Raw genomic sequence first — 19202 nt, 5'->3', positions numbered from 1 at the left:
TAAATATTTCAAGTGAAGCGTCAACTATGCCTACTCTATATATATATTTTAATCTCTGAATATACAACTAAAATCAGCCATCGTCCAAAGGTTCTTGATTCACATGTTTACACTCATAAGCTATGGCTTAACTTATACTGGTCACATCTTAATTAGTGAAGATGTTCGACTTAATTTAAATTTAGACGGGGTACACCATATTACTACGAAACGACTTCAATAACATTTTTACAAAATGGCGCGTGACCATAACGCGCCGGCAATCTGTCAGCTGACGTACGCGAGGAGCAGAGCGCGCAATGAATGTGTCACGTTGGATACACCGCCGCGTTGCATCGCTAGAGGGTTCTCACCTGTAAGATGACAAGGATTTGAATAATTACAGTACACGGGAATATACCATTGAATATTTGATCGGATTCGAAATTTATGAATATCGATTTCGTATATCTAAATTACAAAGCTTCAGAGAGTGGGAGAGATTTTACGTTCTCAACAATATTGTGACGAGCTGTTTCCGTGCGGCTTCATCCACATGAAATTATTAAAACTATATTAACTGTTTACATTTGTCAAATTCACAATTGCAAATGACAACGAAGGTCTTTGACATTGGATACCAATTATCATACCATCGCAATTTTATTTCTTCACATCCTTCACATGAAGGTTTTTCCAATTTATTTTCCCGCTAAGTCTAATAGCTTAAAAATATATAGCCTAAAACGTGACGTAAGTGTAGGGCTTTTTATTAAAGAGAGAGTGATTCAAAAACATGTTGTGATTGCTGACATCTAAGGCAACAAAGAAGTGTGTGTTTCTTCTTCTTCTTCTTAAAGTGCCATCTTCTTCCGAAGTTCGGCGATCATTAGGGCGACTTTCGTTCTTGACACCGCGGCTCTGAAGAGTGAACGGGTGCTCTTTCCATACCACTGGCGTAGGTTTTTGAGCCAGGACGTTCTTCTTCGACCTACGCTTCGCTTTCCGTGGATCTTGCCTTGTACGATGAGCTGCAGTAATTCGTATTTGGCATTTCGCATTATGTGACCTAGGTACTGCAGCTTTCTTTTCTTAACTGTATATATCACATCTGTCTTCTTCTTCATGCGTTCTAACACGGTTACATTTTTAATTTTGTCTCTCCAGGATATCCTTAACATTCTCCTGTATACCCACATTTCGAAGGCTTCGACTTTTTTGCACATCGATTCTGTTCTTCTGTCCACGCTTCAACGCCGTACAGGAGAATGGAGAAAACATAACAACTTGCTAGCCGCATCCGTAGCTCGATGTTCAGCTTTTTGTTGCACAGAAGTGTCCTAAGTCTGAAAAAAGCGTTCCGGGCTTGTTCTATGCGGCATCCTATTTCGAGACTGTGTGTGACTGTGTGTGTTTACGCTTTATTATATTAGTGTAGATATAATAGTATAGATAAGACCTGAAGTGCTATGTATAAATGTTTATACCTCTTAGCACGTGTACGGAAACGGCAGTCGCTGCAAAGTCTGCCAACGTGCAGGTGTAGTTGCCGGAATCTTTTCTATTAGCATTGGCGATGTAGAGCCGAGATAGAGCGCCGTTGGGCAAAGTCTCCGTCTTCACACTGTTGAATAAAATATCATTAAATAAAACGTACATATAAACGACTAACTAATAAGAGTATCGAATTAGTAGCTATTGTTATAGAACAATATATGGTAGACTTGTAACTGGCTGGTTTGATTTTCTTATCTATGCCTAATACTCGTATTATAAAGAGGAAAGATTTGTATTTTTGTTTATGAAATAACTCAAAAACTACTGGGCGGATTTTAAAGATTCTTTCACCATTCAAAAGCTACTTTATCAGTGAGTAACATAGGCTATATTTTGTTATTGTTTTTTACTTTTCACGAGGGCGAAGTCGTGAGCAACAGCTAGTTATTAGTGGTTAAGCTTTAAGGCTTTTAATAAATACGTTCGTATTCGCAAGTGGACTGCAAGCCAATTTCCCTCAATTTTGTAATAGATGCATGTTCAAATTGATGTTACTAGAGAATTCTTTTTAGTGATAAAATTAATGTAAAAATCATTAAATTATTAAACAATTCTCTAAAACTATTCCCGCAATAAAGCATTTCTTTAATTAACATTGTTCTCAGTCGAGGCTTGACTTCAGACGAGAGTCCAATAAGCGAAACTTCTCGGACATTTTCCGCTCAACGCTTTTAAACCCGATTGCTTACCCTCGTCAGAAGCGATAATCCTTGTACACGATTTTACTCAATGCTTGGATTAAATCGTAAGTAATTAAACGTTCACGTTGGTGTATCATTGTATAGTATTGTTACAAATCTCTGTATCTTATGATATTATAAATGCAAAAGTTTAGAAGATGTTTGTTTGAGTTTGTAGCCTAAACTGCTAAACAGATCTCGATAAAATTTGGCATAGATGTAGGGGGTAGTTATGAAGGGCACATTGCTACCCATATTTGTTTTTTTTAAATTCCACGTAGACGAACTAGTTTTATATTTTTATTCTAAAAAGAGTTAAATTAATATCACTGTGTTTAACTATCAATGCTACTTTTTGTATTTAAAATTTGTTTTAATTGATACAATATAAACACCAATTTCCGATTGTTTTTTCCTTCTATTTCTTTACTACAGTAAATCAAGCGATTTTTTCCACTTTATTGCACACAGGGGAAGCTGTAAGAAAGTAAGCTCCGTGTTTAAATTGTCTTAAAGTTAATTACTCCAAGCCCCTTATAAATCTTTTCAGCGATTCGCACAAATAAGCGTTGTTAACACTCCATGAATTTTATTCGCTTAATTTGTTTGTGTAAATTAAAGGAGAACGGCTCGGGTACGACGTTTTAACGAGTGGAAATCGTAGCAGATGTGCTAGGCGCGTATTCAATACGTTTTTACGAGTTTTACAATTGTCAAGCATACTGTATTTACTTCCATTGTTTTTAGTACTAAATTCACTCTTATATTACACTTTACTTAATTTTCTATTTAATTAATAAAAACATGTTTACGTTATCAGGTACTTTATTTGTTTGCTATTTTTTTATATTTGGTAAGGTTGATTTACCTTTTATAGTTTATCTGACGATCTTTACACATGACAAATTGGCTATATTATGAAACATGAGATTAGCGCCATCTATTTCGCCGTATGCGGAATAAAAATAGCCAGATTTACATAGTTCACCAAGTTGTTGTTGTCCATAGTTGCCAAAAAAAATATCTTACCTGACTCCTCCACGCTTGGTGTCATAGTTCAACAATCTACTGCCGTGTTTCCAGTTGACTTGTCTCGATGGTTCCGGCACCTCGCTGACGACGCATCGAAGTTCAATAATGGACCCTTCTTTATAGAATTTGTCCTGTAGAGGCTTCCCCCTTTCGTCGACTATTTCAACTTTTGGTACTGTAACAATAGAATTTGTTAAATCATTAAACGGATTTCAATGTAGAACTCCTGATAAGGGATTCTTAACTAAAGTTTAATTTTCTTTTTTAAATTATCTCAATTAAAACAAAAACAGCAAAGACATATTTCCTAAACGCCAAAGAACACTTTTAAATCGGTCAAGTCGTTTTATATTTATGCAACTACGGAAACGACAAACCTAAGAGATTGTATTCAGTAAAATCTTGTCTCTGCGGATTATTCCCAACCGTCACCCCGCTCTGTCCCCACGTGAAGACCAATGACAATAAAAAGCTTTATCCGTCCCAACATTTGCGACGAAGGGACGGCTGGAACTTATTTTATTGTCTGACTTCCCAAAAGAAGGCGATACTCAAGTCGTCTGTATGTTTTTTTTCATAACGGTTCCATCTGTTACCTTATTGGTGATGGTGGAACTAAAAGGTGGGACGGATAAAACTTTTTATTTTCACGTGGGGACAGAGCGGCGTGACGGTTGGGAATAATCCGTCTCAGCCCCACTGCCTACAAATAAAATTTTCCTAATTCCAGTGAATTACAGAAGTAGACTAATAAGGAAAAACAAAACACAATATTAGGGGCAGCAGATGTTATCAATTGCTTTAACAAGTACTATGTTGGCGTTTTGGTAAGTTATGACATCCCTAACCGGACCTCAAGCGTAAAGGGTCCAGCGACATCTGACGCATGTGACGAAACGCTATTAGGAATATTAGCTGTTAACCTAATCTGTCTTGCTCGTAAAATGTAGACTGAAAATAATTACTTCGAGAACTACGAGCCAAGAGATAAAATAGACACAAAGTCAAGTATTTCATATTGGAAATACACTAAAGAATCTTTCAATTATGGGATGAATTATATTAAAAACATTCACGACAAATCTAGGGTCTATCACGTGACAGTTCCGAAAACGTATTCGTAACGGCAACATTTTTCGTTATTTAGAGGCAATGTACCATTAATATCATAAGATGGTAAACGAGCATCCATCTGAATTCGCTGAAATAGCGAAGTGATCTTTGCACATAAACGGCGCCGCTGTGATGACACTTAACTTGTTTAAACCCATCAGTTCGTTTAGATTACATGTTTGTAATCATAGCATATTAATATTAACTAGCTGCTGCTCGCGATTGCGCCTGCGTGATGCAAAACTTATAAGACACGTAGCCTACCATATGTTACTCAGTAACGTAGCTTTCTAATGGTGAAAGATTGTAAGAAAGCGGCCCAGTAGTTTTTGAGTTATTTCAATACATACAAAAATACAAATCTTTCCTCTTTATAATATTATTTCTTGTATTATTTCAACTAAGCTCTAGACTTATGTTACTGGCAAGATTCGAACCCTGGACCACCTGAACGTACATTAACCATTTCCCTATTGGCGCTTCTATACGTTTTATGTTCTACTTCTGTCCGCTAATTAATTTCATTAAAAAAACCTCCTTCAGCAAAAGTTGTGTCGTTTTTCTTCTTAATTACTGTCCACTAAATTACAATTAAACTTTCTGCAACAAATTAAGATTTCGCTCGTTAGTACTCAGTTTCTTTGCTTTTCATATAAAATATAAATTAAAGGAAAATATTTATTCTTATTATTTCTACATTGCTTATAATTTTGGCCTAAATAACGTAAACTTACGGTCGTTCCACAAAAACTTAGATTATGTTTTAAATGCATTTTAGCTCAAATATGCAAACAGCACCAAACGGATGTTTAACAAATCATGGAATCAGCTATTAAAATGTTGCGTAGAGGGCGCTATATGAGGTGTAAATTACTAGGTTTTATATGTACCGCTAAATGTACTACACGACATTACGAACTTACACGCTAATTTTCGTGCTGCACCCCCAGGAAAATGCTTATTTTCTGTCGTCTTAGAAATTGCAGAATAAGGGCGTAATTATTCCCTTAATGACAAAATCTTAGTAAAAAGATGGAATAAAACAAACATCGAAAACTTGCAGGATATTCAAAAAGTGTTCAATAAATCCTTCAAGTAATATAACGCAGCTGTTCTCCGATATGTTTCCGAAATGAATACCATTCGGATGAATAGGAAAAGTTTTATAACTGAACGAAATGAGTTACTGTTTACAATGTATTTGTTACTAGTAGTTGCCGTGACTTCGTTTGCACGATATTTAAAAACATACAAACTATAAAATACTACGTATCCCTCGGGAACTAGACATTTTTCAGAGATCAACATTACCCTATATGTTACTCCAGACTTTGTTTTATATCTGTGATAAATTCAATACTAGATGTTTTAACCGTCGCAGAATAATCAAGTTATACAAAAAAAAAAAACATATAATATTTCCGAGATCAAAAGTGCCGTGTTTTCATCCAGATTATTCTCTGCATTTGAACTAAAATTAACAAGATCAGCTTAGCAGCTTGGGCGACAAACTCTAACATACATTCATCCATCTAAATTTCTCATTTTCATTAGTAAGAAGTAAGGTTTAGCCCTACTAGCGCCCTGGGCTGTACGTATGAGAGCAATTCGCATTACTGTTTCGCCCTGGGCGGTCGCCCAAACGCGCCCTAACGCCATCACATCAAGTGACTGCCAGGGATATTAACTGTAATAAAATGAAAATTATTCCTAAAAGCGGCGCACACCTCTGACTAAACTATCGCACAACAGTTGTACGACTGTCGATTGTTTCGCTGCAAATTCAACTGTTTGCACAACTAAAATTCGAATTATGTGCCCCTATATAAGCTTATTGGATTCAAAGCGAGACTACGAGTGAACAGTTGTGTGATTGGTGAAGGTATGAGCATAGTTACAGCTAGCTCTACGATTTTGTCTCTAAGTAAGCTATGAAAGGACGCAATTTAATTAGTCGATAACTAGGGAGTCCTCGGGGTAACTAATGAAATTCAGAACTAAATGAAAATGTTACATTAGTCAAGTCAAATAGACGCAATAGACTTATAAGACATGAGTCTATATAATGGTGCATATTTAAAATAGTGCAGTCAGGAATAAAAACTTTTATTCCATTCATTTAAAACTCCATTACCAAAGTAGTTCTGTAGAAAATAAAGCTTGCTATTTTGAAATGAACATTTAATTAATATTTAATTAATTATGAAAGCCTACTGCTTATGTAGACTACGACCTTATTTAAAAAAGATAATAATCGTCCTAACATTATAAATGCGAAAGCTGACTTTAGATGGATAGATGAATTTTCGTTAGAGTTTGTAGCCTAAACTGCTAAACGAATTTCGATGTAATATGGTATAGATGTAGAACATAGTCTGGAAGAACACATAGGCTATTCACTTTTGTTTCTTTTAATTTCACGCGAACGAAATTGCGGGGGAAAGCTAGTTATATTATAAATGCGAAAGTTTAGATGGATGAATGTTTGTTAGAGTTTGTAGCCTAAACGGCTGAACGGAATTAGATAAAATTTAGCATAGAGAAGTATGCTACATGTAGAGGATAGTCTGGAAGAACACATTTTTATCATTTCCACGCAGACCAAGTCGCGGGCGGGAGTTAGTTTAATATATATTTATTAATCAATGAGTCTTTATGACTCTGACCCGGGCACGTCGTTAAACTGCGCCCAGACCACCGGAGGACGGGCAGCAGCGTCCCTACGTACGGTGGAACTTACTGCGATCGCCAACCCGCCTGCCAAGCGTGGCGATTATGGCAAACTCCCCCCAATGATTGCTGCAAGTAAACCACGGCCCCTAGTACCCGGCGGCCCCGCCGTTTCTGGTTACGGTAGCGACCAGGGCGACGGCGGGGCAGGGGGTGCGAAGAATCCCCGGTTTAGATCCGGCTACCACAAACGACGACCTTTGGCCCTGGCAACGTTGAACACGCGCACACTGCGGACGGACGAGAGGATCGTGGAGCTGGAAGAAGAATTGAGCAAGTTGCGCTGGGACGTTATAGGGTTATCCGAAGTCCGAAGACAGGGGGAGGACACGATGACCCTTAAGTCCGGCAACTTGTTCTTCTTCCGGGAAGGCGACCAACAGTCACAGGGTGGTGTCGGGTTTATCGTCCACAAGTCCCTCGTGAACAATGTGGTGAAGATCGAGAGTGTGTCGTCTAGGGTTGCGTACCTGATACTCAGAATAACCAAACGGTATTCGCTGAAGGTCATACAGGTCTACGCACCGACTTCGACACACTCCGACGAGGAGGTTGAAACTATGTATGAGGATATCTCACGAGCCATACATAGTTCCAAAACCTTCTACACCATTGTCATGGGGGACTTCAACGCGAAACTGGGCAAACGGGACGGAGACGAGCTGCGAGTAGGTAACTTTGGTTATGGACAGCGCAACCACCGGGGACACTTACTGGCAGGCTTCATGGAGAAGGAGGGACTCTTTATGATGAATTCCTTCTTCAGGAAGCAAGAGCAACGGAAGTGGACCTGGATGAGCCCAGACGGTGCTACAAAGAACGAGATAGACTTTATCATGTCGACGCGAAAGCAAATATTCAATGATGTCTCAGTGATCAATGCGGTTAAAACCGGGAGCGATCACCGAATTGTTCGAGGCACATTGAATATCGACGTCAAGCTCGAGCGCAGTCGGCTGATAGTGTCTACGCTCCGGCCAGCATCCGTCCATATCCAAGACGTTGGAAACTTTCAGCTCGAACTCCAGAACCGGTTTGATTGCCTAGAGAGTAGCGTGGACGATATGAATGACGGGTTCGTGCAAGCTATTCAGACGGTGGGTACTAAGTTCCTCAAGACCCACCGCAGAAGCTCGTCCAGAAAACTTTCGGACCACACTCTTGAGCTTATGAAGGAAAGGCGTGACATGACTCTACACTCTCCAGAAGATGTGAAGCAGTTTCGGCTGCTAAATAGACAGATCTCAAAGAGCATAAAGCGCGATATACGCCAATTTAACACAAACCGTGTTAAAACGGCTATTGAGCGGAACAAGGGCTCCAAAGTGTTTGCACGAGATCTGTCTATTGGGCAAAGCCAACTGTCGAAACTGAAGACTGAGGAGGGTAGGGTTGTGTCCGCTAGACCTGAGATCTTAAGTGAGGTTGAGAAGTTCTATGGACAGCTCTACGCGACGCAGAAACCCGTCACTGATCTGGCTGAAGACCCAAGAGCCAGATTAACCCGACACTATACCGAAGACATCCCGGACGTCAGTCTCGACGAGATTAGTGCAGCCCTCGAACATCTTAAAAACAACAAGGCGCCCGGAGATGACGGAATTACAGCAGAGCTACTACGGGCAGCTGGAGAACCAGCACTTAGGGTTCTTCAGAAGCTCTTCAATTCCGTCATTCTCGAGGGACGTACGCCACAGGCATGGAGCAGAAGTGTGGTGGTCCTGTTCTTCAAGAAGGGCGATAAATCTCTCCTGAAGAACTACAGGCCCATCTCACTTCTGAGCCATGTCTATAAGTTGTTCTCGAGGGTCATCACGAATCGTCTCGCTCGCAGATTTGACGACTTCCAGCCTCCCGAACAAGCCGGGTTCCGTAAAGGCTTTAGCACCGTAGACCACATACATACGCTGCGGCAGGTTATACAGAAGACCGAGGAGTATAACCTGCCACTATGCTTAGCGTTCGTGGACTACGAGAAAGCCTTCGATTCGGTCGAGACCTGGGCGGTACTGCAGTCCCTCCAGAGGTGCCAAATTGACTACCGGTACATCCAAGCGCTAAGGTTCCTGTACGAAAACGCCACCATGTCAGTCCGAGTACAGGGTCAGGACACAAAACCAATTCAACTGCACCGCGGTGTAAGACAGGGTGACGTTATTTCCCCGAAACTCTTCACCGCGGCGTTGGAAGACGTTTTCAAAGTCCTCGACTGGAAAGGACTTGGCATCAATATCAACGGCGAGTACATCACGCACCTGCGCTTTGCCGATGACATTGTAGTCATGGCTGAGACCATGGAGGGACTCGGTACAATGCTCGATGACCTCAATAGGGCCTCCGAACGAGTGGGTTTGAGGATGAACATGGATAAGACGAAGGTCATGTCGAATGTTCGTGTTCCACTCACTCCCATAGCCATCGGAGGCCATACTCTCGAAGTTGTTGACGAGTATGTCTACCTGGGACAAACTGTCCAGCTTAGTAGGTCCAACTTCGAGAGGGAGGTCAATCGCCGAATCCGACTCGGATGGGCAGCGTTCGGGAAGTTGCGAGATATCCTCTCGTCCCAAGACATACCGCAGTGTCTCAAGACAAAAGTCTTTGACCAGTGTGTGTTGCCAGTGATCACTTACGGAATAGAGACGTGGCCCTTCACTGCGTGCAACATCAGGCGGCTCAAAGTCACTCAAAGGGCAATGGAGAGGGCAATGCTCGGAGTTTCTCTGCGAGATCGCGTTAGGAACGATGCGATCCGCAGCAGAACCAAAGTGACCGACATTGCCCGAAGAATTGCAAACCTTAAGTGGCGATGGGCCGGCCATATTGCCCGCAGAACGGACGGCCGATGGGGCCGAAAAGTTCTGGAGTGGCGGCCACGGATAGGTCGTCGCAGCGTAGGTAGGCCTCCCGCAAGATGGACCGATGACCTGGTCAAGGTTGCGGGAGTGCACTGGATGCGGGCGGCACAGGACCGGGCATCGTGGCAATCGATGGGGGAGGCCTACGTTCAGCAGTGGACGACCTAAGGCTGTTAATGATGATGATGATGATGATGAGTCTTTATATTTTGGACATTAATTATTGTTTTTTTTTCTTTTTTCAAAGACAAATAAGATGATAGTAATATAGTTTTCACTAGCTGTTGCCCGCGACATCGTCCACGCAATATTGAGATATAAAGAAGCATATAATATGTCCGTCTATGTCATTTATCCTTCAATGAAAGTCCGGTCGAAATTGGCCCAGCCGTTTCGGAGATTGCCTGAAAAAAAACGCGGCTTGCGGACAGACAGACAAAATTTTGTTAATGCTATTTTCGTTACTAGTAACGCATATACATTAACTACTTTCACATCCACTACAGACACTCTCATTTTATTATATGTATAGATTAAGTTGCTTTTCACTTGTAAATGTAACAAATAAGTTTGAAGACTTTATGCCTATTTTCTCTAACTCCATCAAAAGAGCTTTTTGTTGAAGTGGATCATTCGAGATTAATTTTTCTAAGTTGGGTCAAGACGTATGAAAGGTTTATTTTATTGAAACTAAAGGAATATTATATTAAATAAGCCTTTGGTTTAAAAATAAAATAAATCCTTTACATTTTGGTATAGAAAGCCTTCGAAGCTAAAGAAGAAATGTTTCAATGTTCATATTAATTTGATTTAAAATTTATTTTAAACTAGCTGTTGCTTGCGGCTTCGCTTGAAATTAAAATATGTAGCCTATGTTACTCCCAGATAAATTACCTTTCTAACGGTGAAGGAATTTTTAAAATTGGCCCAGTAGTTTTTGAGTTATTTCAATACATACAAAAATACAAATCTTTCCTTTGTAGTTAATCTATACTAGAATTACATCTTTATAATACATACTAAGAATTTAAAGTTAAAAATACAATTAATAACGATAGCCGGAAAATAAATACAAATTAGCTTAATAACATTTTGATAAATATTTGCAATTAAATTTCGATATAACCATTCCACCGTTCATATCCAATTTTGATTTAAATCGAATTTTAATCTAACTAAAATATAAAAAAACTATCTGTAGTTCGCGACTTCGCTCGCGTGATATCAAAAAAAATATAACCTATGTTACTCGTTGATAACGTAGCTTTTTATGATGAAAGAATGATTGAAATCGGGCGAGTAGTATGTGCTATGTCAAAACATACAGAAAAACAAATCTTTCCTCTTTATAATATTAGTATAGATGTAAATAAACATATGAACTAAAATATAAAATCCCATATTGCCAGAGTATAAAGTTTCACGATTTCTTTTATTTTACCCGAAGTTGTAAAAAGAAAAATGAGATCTGTATTTACGGTTGAAACAGATCCGTCACTAGACAAGTCTATTTTATGGTCCATAGCAACGTAAAGTGGTCAGGTTAAGAGATAAATTTAAAGGCGGGAATACACATGGGTAAACGCTTACTGGATAGATTTTGTTACAGCTAAAAGTAAGTTGTTGGTAAAGGTACGAAGTTTGTCATTGTACTGGCATGTGCATACGCATTACGCCAGTACCAGGATCATGACAGTAGCTACTCCATTTGAATGCCAACTGTATTCCTACCCTTAAAATCATCCGTTGAAACTGGCGCACACCTTTGACTAAACTATAGCCCAACTGTTATGCGACTGTCGATTGTTTCGCAGCCAATTCAACTGTTTAGTTGCCCAATTAAAATCAAATAGTGTGTGCACCTTCATATAAGCCTTAGAAATCTTTTGACAGTGGTAGAGCCCGCTTTAACATCTTCGCACGAAAGGGCCGGCTCGCCCAGTGTGGTACCACGACCACACAGAAAACAGGCGTGTAGTGGAAGCAATTCTACGTTTTGTCGGATGAGTGTAGTGCTGGAGGCCTTATTATAGTCCCTTTATCTTTCCACCCTTTTCTTAAGAGGAAAGGATGGAAAGGAAAAGTGGATTTGATGGTGGACAGGACGCATGTGAAGGGGAAATGTCCTCTTGATGTGCGTCTCCTCCTCCGTCAATTAAGGGTAGGCAACGCATCTACAATTGCGGATGTTTATGGGTAGCGGTCGATTTCCATTTTAGTGGATTCAGGTGGCCGCTTGCTCGTTTGCCAGCGTTATATTATTAACAAAAAAAATCAAAGAGAGACTAAACAGTTGTGCGGTAGATTAGTTTCAGGTGTGCGCTTTAAGCATATCTCTAGAATAATGAATTGTAACGTAAAGGTTCCGTATACATACTACCTTACTAAAATATAGGCGCTGTTCTTACTATTCCAAACGTAAGCAACCATTAGAAATGAAAATAGCATAATTTCACCATAAATTTTAATAAACTTTAAATCAGCATTATTTTGGTAGTGGCAAAAATCTTATCAGTACCTTTCCAGGAATCGTAGAACTTATCAGCCTCCTGCGAAATTTTATAGGCTCGATACTTTCTGAGATTTACGACATAACTGGGTTTTTATTAGGCGATCCAAGCTTGATTTTGCCAATAAAAGTGGTACATTTTGCCACCGAGATTCATTTACATTTTCAAGAAAGTCTTGTGTTTATGTTTTAGTTTTCTTTATTATAATCATCTACTGGCATTTGGTATTTAATTGTAAAATTAAAAAAAAAAACAATTTCCCTAAAGTTATATTTATACAGAATTTTTATACCATATGGGTATGATACATATTTATGGTAAAATATGAATTTCAGACGTCCATAATACCGATCAGCGGCGGTTAGAATTAAAACACGTGTTTAAACACTGTCTAACTATTTTTGGGATAATACAAATAATTTCCAAGCGGGTTTACAAAATTAACAAGTTTTTCTCTAGGGAAATAATAACTGAAGAAAATAAACACATGAAAATTCCTTTGTTTTGGTAAACATTTTTGGTTACATTATTCCGGAAACATGTTTGTACGTCTGTACGAAAGCAGAAAGTGTCTAATATTTAAATAACAAGTGTCTGTTTACATTGTTTATCCTTCACAAAACCAACAAGTTAAAGCCTTTTCTTAAACAAATATTTTATGCCAACAAAAGGGTGACCCTTGTCAAATGTTTATAAACATCCTTGCGGGTGAAAATTACAGTCCTATCTTAAATCATAATTAAATTAAAAAAATTTCTACATTTAACATCATTTTTTGGTAAATTACAGTTTCGAAAAGACTTTTTAATCTATTCAACTATCACCCCTGACAATTTATAATAGCTAAAATTTATTCTAGAATGATTGCAGGTGCATTAATTTCGTTTATCAATTAATGTTACTACAACAATGCGGTACAGACTACCTAATCGTATTATTTTAAATTACTATTGAATGGCGTTTTAGAAACCGACCTTATGAAGTTTTGCTCGTTAAATTACTTTTCATTTATCGCCATTAATTCCATGATTGTTTTCAAACTTTTCTCGAAACGCAAAACGACTGTGTGAATTTACTTGACTTTTCTAACTTCATTCAAAGTTACTTTTCTCGATTCCTTTATCAACAAAATCTTGATCTGTTCAATGTAAGATTTAAAATGACATTTATCACATTGGAATTCTCGACGTTAAAAGTTTTCTCAAAACATAACTTATCACTTTTGAACCATTCCTTTTGCAAAAGACTATTTTAGGTGAAATGATTTTCTGTCTGAACTGTTTATTATGTAGATTGAGAAGTTTATATGTAGAATACAGTCTGAAAGAACACATAGATTTACTTTTTTTCGATTGAAGGCGGACGTATTCGCAGGCAAAAGCTGGTAGTTTCAACAACATTATTATATTGCCTACACTTGTAACATTTGTGTTAATGCTTTTGGCCTTTTTAGACTTTTTTTTACAATGCATTACGGAAATAACAAAGTGTAAAGTAATGTAAAAGTTTTATAATGTATTACAAACAAGCAAACATTTCTCAAACTTAGCAGTTCCCTTATCTTTATCGACACAGACTTAAGTTCTAAGTCATTAAGTAGTAAAGTATATTTTTGGTTGTTACAAAAATAGATATAATGTGGTAAGTTGTTATTTCGTTAAATTTCATTCATAGTAAAATTCAACACTATACGGACACAATATATGCTTGTTTAATTGGAAACGTGTGAGGTCAGTATATTAACAAGCTTTATGTGCTCACCGATCTATAGATTGTCGATGATTTGCGAGTTTTTAATTGTTTATGCGTAAAATCCAATTCAGTATGATAAATGCTCATAAAGATTCAACACATACGTTACAAAATAAGGTCTGAAATACACGATAGCCAAAAATTTTGGATCTGTCTGTAAGAGCGGGCGCATCTTTGACTAAACTATCGCACTACCGTTTTGCGATTGTCGATTGTTTCGCAGCCAATACAACTGATTGGTTTCACAATTAAAAATCGAGTAGTATGCTTACCTCTCAAGCTCAAATCAAAGCATGTGACTAAATAATCGCACGACTGTTTAGTTATGCGATCATTTAGTCAGATACTTTGATCATTTAGTGCGTGCGCTCTTAGTTATCAGTTCTGGTTGTCAACTCTATTGGTTGGTTTCTTTTATAAATTTCTACGTTAAGGAGACTTTAACTCTCTTTAGTTTAACGTTTCCGTTGTAAATACTACAAATATGTAAGTATACGTCAGTTATTTAAAAGTAATACTTTTAGATCGGAATGTTGAGTACATTGGGTAGAATACTTCAAATATTGACACTTACCAACAACAACCAGATAAACTCTTCGCACTAGAGGAGGATGGGTAGAGATTTGACATTCATAGAATCCTTCGTCTCGCTCACTCACGTACTGTATAAGCAATCTCCAGTTGTTTGGTTGCTCGAAAGCGAGAGAATATCTAGAATCAGCTGAGTACGTATGACGGCCGAACGATAGAAGATGGATCTCTTCTCCACGTCTTCTAACCCAAGATATCTGAAACAATTATTTCTTATTAATATCATGGATGAAGAGATAAAGTTAAGAAACTGTATATTAGAAGTATATAAGTTTGAAAGTAGCAAAAGTTTAGAGTAGATTGATTGTGTGAAAGAGGATATGCTTAAGAAGGAAATAAATTCAGATATGATGGCTGATAGAAATGTATGAAGCAGTGCATACTGCGCCGAACCTTTGTAGGGATAAGGGCAAGTAGATGTTGAACATCATGAATGAAGGAATAATTTCAATCTGCATGTCCTGGGTTCGATTCCCGCCGTACCAATGAATTTCGAATTTCATATGGACGTAATATACCTGACGTTCTTACGGTGAAGGAAACATGGTGATGTCTGCACATATCAGCGAAGAAAATTAAAGAAATGTGTGAAATCAACCCTCACTCGTGGCACTGCTGAGCTGATTGATTTTTGTTATAACATATGTCAAAAACGTCTGCATGAACACTGTCTTATTACTTTTAATTCTATAAGGTCAGAGTCTGCGACAGTTGGTTAGGGGAAATAATCAAAACTCACCGTTTTATCCCCCAAATCATGGACTCTGCAATGTAGGTGTACACGGCTACCCAACTGAGCAGTTACATTATTGGTGGATGCATCGTCTTCGAAGAAAGGAAGGGGTTCAGATGTTGTGGACACTTCATCTTCTCCATCTTCATATACCTCCGTGAACACTTCATGCCAAAAGGGACCATTGATGATTTTCTCACCGGTCTTGAAGTCTATAAAAACATACAGAGTTACCATTTTTAATCTTTATTAATTTATCTGTCACCTTTTAAGCTTCTTAAGGTGTATTTTATCTCTAACCATTCCAAAGTAGTTTAGATGTAACCAGGATTTGTTAAGAAAAGTAATTTGCAAAATGGATATTCTAAGGTACGGTAACAAAATAGCGCTATATTCCTTACAAAAGAAGCACTCTCAAACAATCTCAACGTTGTATAAGGAGATACATTCTTACGTTAAAATGCCTGTCTCCTTTGAATGGAGATTTCCTTTATTGCTTTTAACATTTTCTATCCTTGAAATTAGTCACTATCTCATTCCAATAGCCATGTAGATTATACTTTTAATAGTACTGGTATACAATATTCAACTTTTCCCCTTATCCTACTTCCGTAGGGTCGGTGCCAAGGGTTTTCGTCCGACACATAACGTACATCATCTGTCATCACTCTCTTCTTGATCATGTCACCTTTCATGCAATCCATTCTTTTCTAAGTCTACCTCAGTGGACGAAGTCCACAGCATGGTGTTAAAGTCCTAATAATAAATTGCCAATTTTATTGTTGGAACTTTTTATTGTTGTTTATTATTTTCCATTTTCTTATTTCGTATGTTTTTTAAACTTACATGGTTTCGATATTTTGTATAAGGTATAATGGGAGTGTACGTGTTCTAAGAACCAAAGTCCCTATAAAAAAAGAAAAAAATTCTACCTCTACCGTGGTACATTACACTAATAACGTTTTTCTTATAACAAGGACAAACAACAAACGGTAAACAAAGGAAAACACGAAAATATCTAAGCTTTTGAGGTCACAATTAGAGAAAGGGTACGTAGAATTACCTGGAATTTGTGGAGCCACGCATAGTGTCCTGGTCATAAGGGAGCACAGTATTATCACTTCAACCGGCGTCATGTTGTCCGTCCACAATTTGGAGCCATAGAATTCATCTGTTCAGGCGCCTTACAATCTACGACAAACAATTTTATTAATAAAATAAACCGAATTAAACTAAACTTAAATGGAAATCAGATACCCTAAAATGTTCATCTTGAACAGGTTAGTTGAAGTACCGAGTGAATCTCTAGCTCCCGTAAACATTGCCTCATGTCTTAACATGATAAACATCAAAACCACTGACTTATGCAGATAAATATTTATTTACAACTACCCTGCCATTCGAATGACACTTATTTCTTAAATGTAAAACAATTCTAAACTTCACATCATTATTTACTAGCATAAATATATCATGTGTTTTTTCCTGTATTGTAAAATAAATGTGAACACTATAATTGTCGAATGTGGTATAATATGAATCGAAATTGTTGGCATCAGCTGAAAAAAGTTGTGGAAATTTTATAAGCGCAGTTTTCGTATACCCTCAGGAATATTAAGCGGGCGAAAGATACGTGGAATAAAGGTCCAAATGGGACAGACAACAAATCGAATTGGAAGAGGTTTTTGTTTTAAATTCTTTGCGTACAAGGCATTACAACGTGTTGAAAATTTTATATTGTTCTTTGTTCTTTTAAATACATGGTATTTTTATAAAATAGTACACTTATGGTACTTCCTGTATATTTCGGGCCACGTATGAAAGACTTAGTTTAAAATAAAATGTCACTAGAGTATTTACAAAACAATCGAACTAAAACATCGATATTTCATAACAACTGAATTCAATTCACACGATGTGTTTGAAGTCCGCATCGATTAAAGCACTTTAATCGATTTAAACAGGTCTCTGTAGTCTATGGCAACACAGATCAACTGACGTCACAAGTAACTCACTAAGCATACAGGACTTATACAGTCTTACAAATAAACGCGGTGTAAAGATAAACTTAGGAATAAACTGTGTATATGCAAATGTTAGTAAAAATTTTGCTTATACTCAGTTTATTCCTAAGTTTAACTTTATACCGCGTTTGTTTGTAAGGCTGATAGACGTCAAATGTGGTCCAACAATTCCACCTTATAATAGCCGGTTTCCCAGCTACGTTTAACCATTCGTTAGTGTTCGGTTCGATAACTCAATGTAATGCGTTTACGAGCTACCTAACTTGAGTTTTACTCCGAAGAAACATAAGTCAACCTAACACTAGACTTACTAATATTATCAATGCTAAAGTTTAGATGGATGGATGACTTTTTGTTAGATTTTATAACTTAAACAACTAAAAGGATCTTAATAAAATTAGCATAAATGAAGAGAATAGTTTGGAGGAACAAATAGACTACTTACTTTTCTTTTATTCAATCCCACGCAGAAGGAGCTGCCAAAAGCTAATCATACTTCATACTAATGTTATAAATGCGAAAGTTTAGATGGATGGATGCATGTTTGTTAGAGTGTATAGCTTAACAGCAAAACGGATCTGTCTTGAAGAACACATAGGCTATTTGCTTTTGTTTTATTTGAATTCTACGCAGACGGAGACGCGGGCGAAAGCTAGTGATAAGTAAGTACAATTCAGAAACCCAGTATAAGTCATGTAATTCATAAGCGTTGTTTTAAAAGCGGGTTCTGTTTTTAAATAACTGTTACTCTAATAATTCGAACACGAGGAGCACGTTCATATATCCATTTTTATCTATCTTACACCCACAACGTTTCTCACATAAACCTCTGGTTTATGTTAAATCTACAGCGCGAAAGGATTAGACACGTAACGTCTGGTACATTAGTCTTCTCTAGAAGACATTTATAGCTTCGCAGGTTATATTAATATGAAACGCGGCTGTTAAATGTTCTTTATTTTATGGTAGAGGTCAAAGTTCACCTGTTATTTTATTATGAAAGAAAATTCGCGAAAACTACCTGAGATTAGTTGCTGCGTTTTGTAGGTAAATAGATCATAGTCTCTAAAAAGATCTGCTGTAGATCTTATCGTAAATACATGTACAGTCAGCTGCAAATATATGTACTCATTTACAAAACTTTAGAAACTTTCCTAGGCCTTCCATTTTATAAAATACTAGCTATTTCCGTGTGGCTTTATCCGCAATATTCCGAATTTCACGCATGGCATTTCTTTTCAAGTCATACAACCTCTAAATTAAATAGCGTGAGTGTATTCATTTTAAATGAATTACTTAAAAATATGCAGTGATAGCTGAGACATTACAAAGAGTGTGTTTACATTTTATTATATAAGTGTTGATGTATTCACTTATCCATCGATAGAATCATGAATCTAACATGAATTCATAGTGGGAAGCATAAAGACAGACACGCGAGTTAATGTTTTTGAAACCGAAAAAAATTAATGGTTACATATTTTTGCAGCTAACTGTACTATTCAGTTTAACACAAGCTAAAGAAGTTTAGAACTTATGTAGTAAATATAAGACATATTGATTATAGAATTATTAGTAAACATCTACTTATAATGTAGAATGAAGTCTTCTAGTGGGTACCGGCCAACTTGGCCGCACTCCAA

The 19202-nt window shown here is 37.5% G+C and overlaps 1 protein-coding gene across 1 annotated transcript; it reads right to left on the bottom strand.

The window, feature by feature from the left end:
* Nucleotides 1–99: 99 nt before the first annotated feature.
* LOC106103770 (obscurin-like) lies at nt 100–16671 on the bottom strand. Its single transcript, XM_013283636.1, has 6 exons — nt 16599–16671; nt 15542–15747; nt 14786–14999; nt 3246–3423; nt 1467–1603; nt 100–353 (listed from the first exon to the last, which is right to left on the bottom strand). Exons 1-6 carry the CDS (start codon nt 16669–16671, stop codon nt 268–270), a joined length of 894 nt encoding a protein of 297 aa, XP_013139090.1. The 3' UTR covers nt 100–267.
* Nucleotides 16672–19202: the final 2531 nt, after the last annotated feature.

The sequence above is a fragment of the Papilio polytes genome, unplaced genomic scaffold (assembly GCF_000836215.1).
Source record: "Papilio polytes unplaced genomic scaffold, Ppol_1.0 DF824270.1, whole genome shotgun sequence".
NCBI classification, from domain to species: Eukaryota; Metazoa; Arthropoda; class Insecta; order Lepidoptera; family Papilionidae; genus Papilio; species Papilio polytes.
This window is presented reverse-complemented; position numbering and strand designations above follow the sequence as displayed.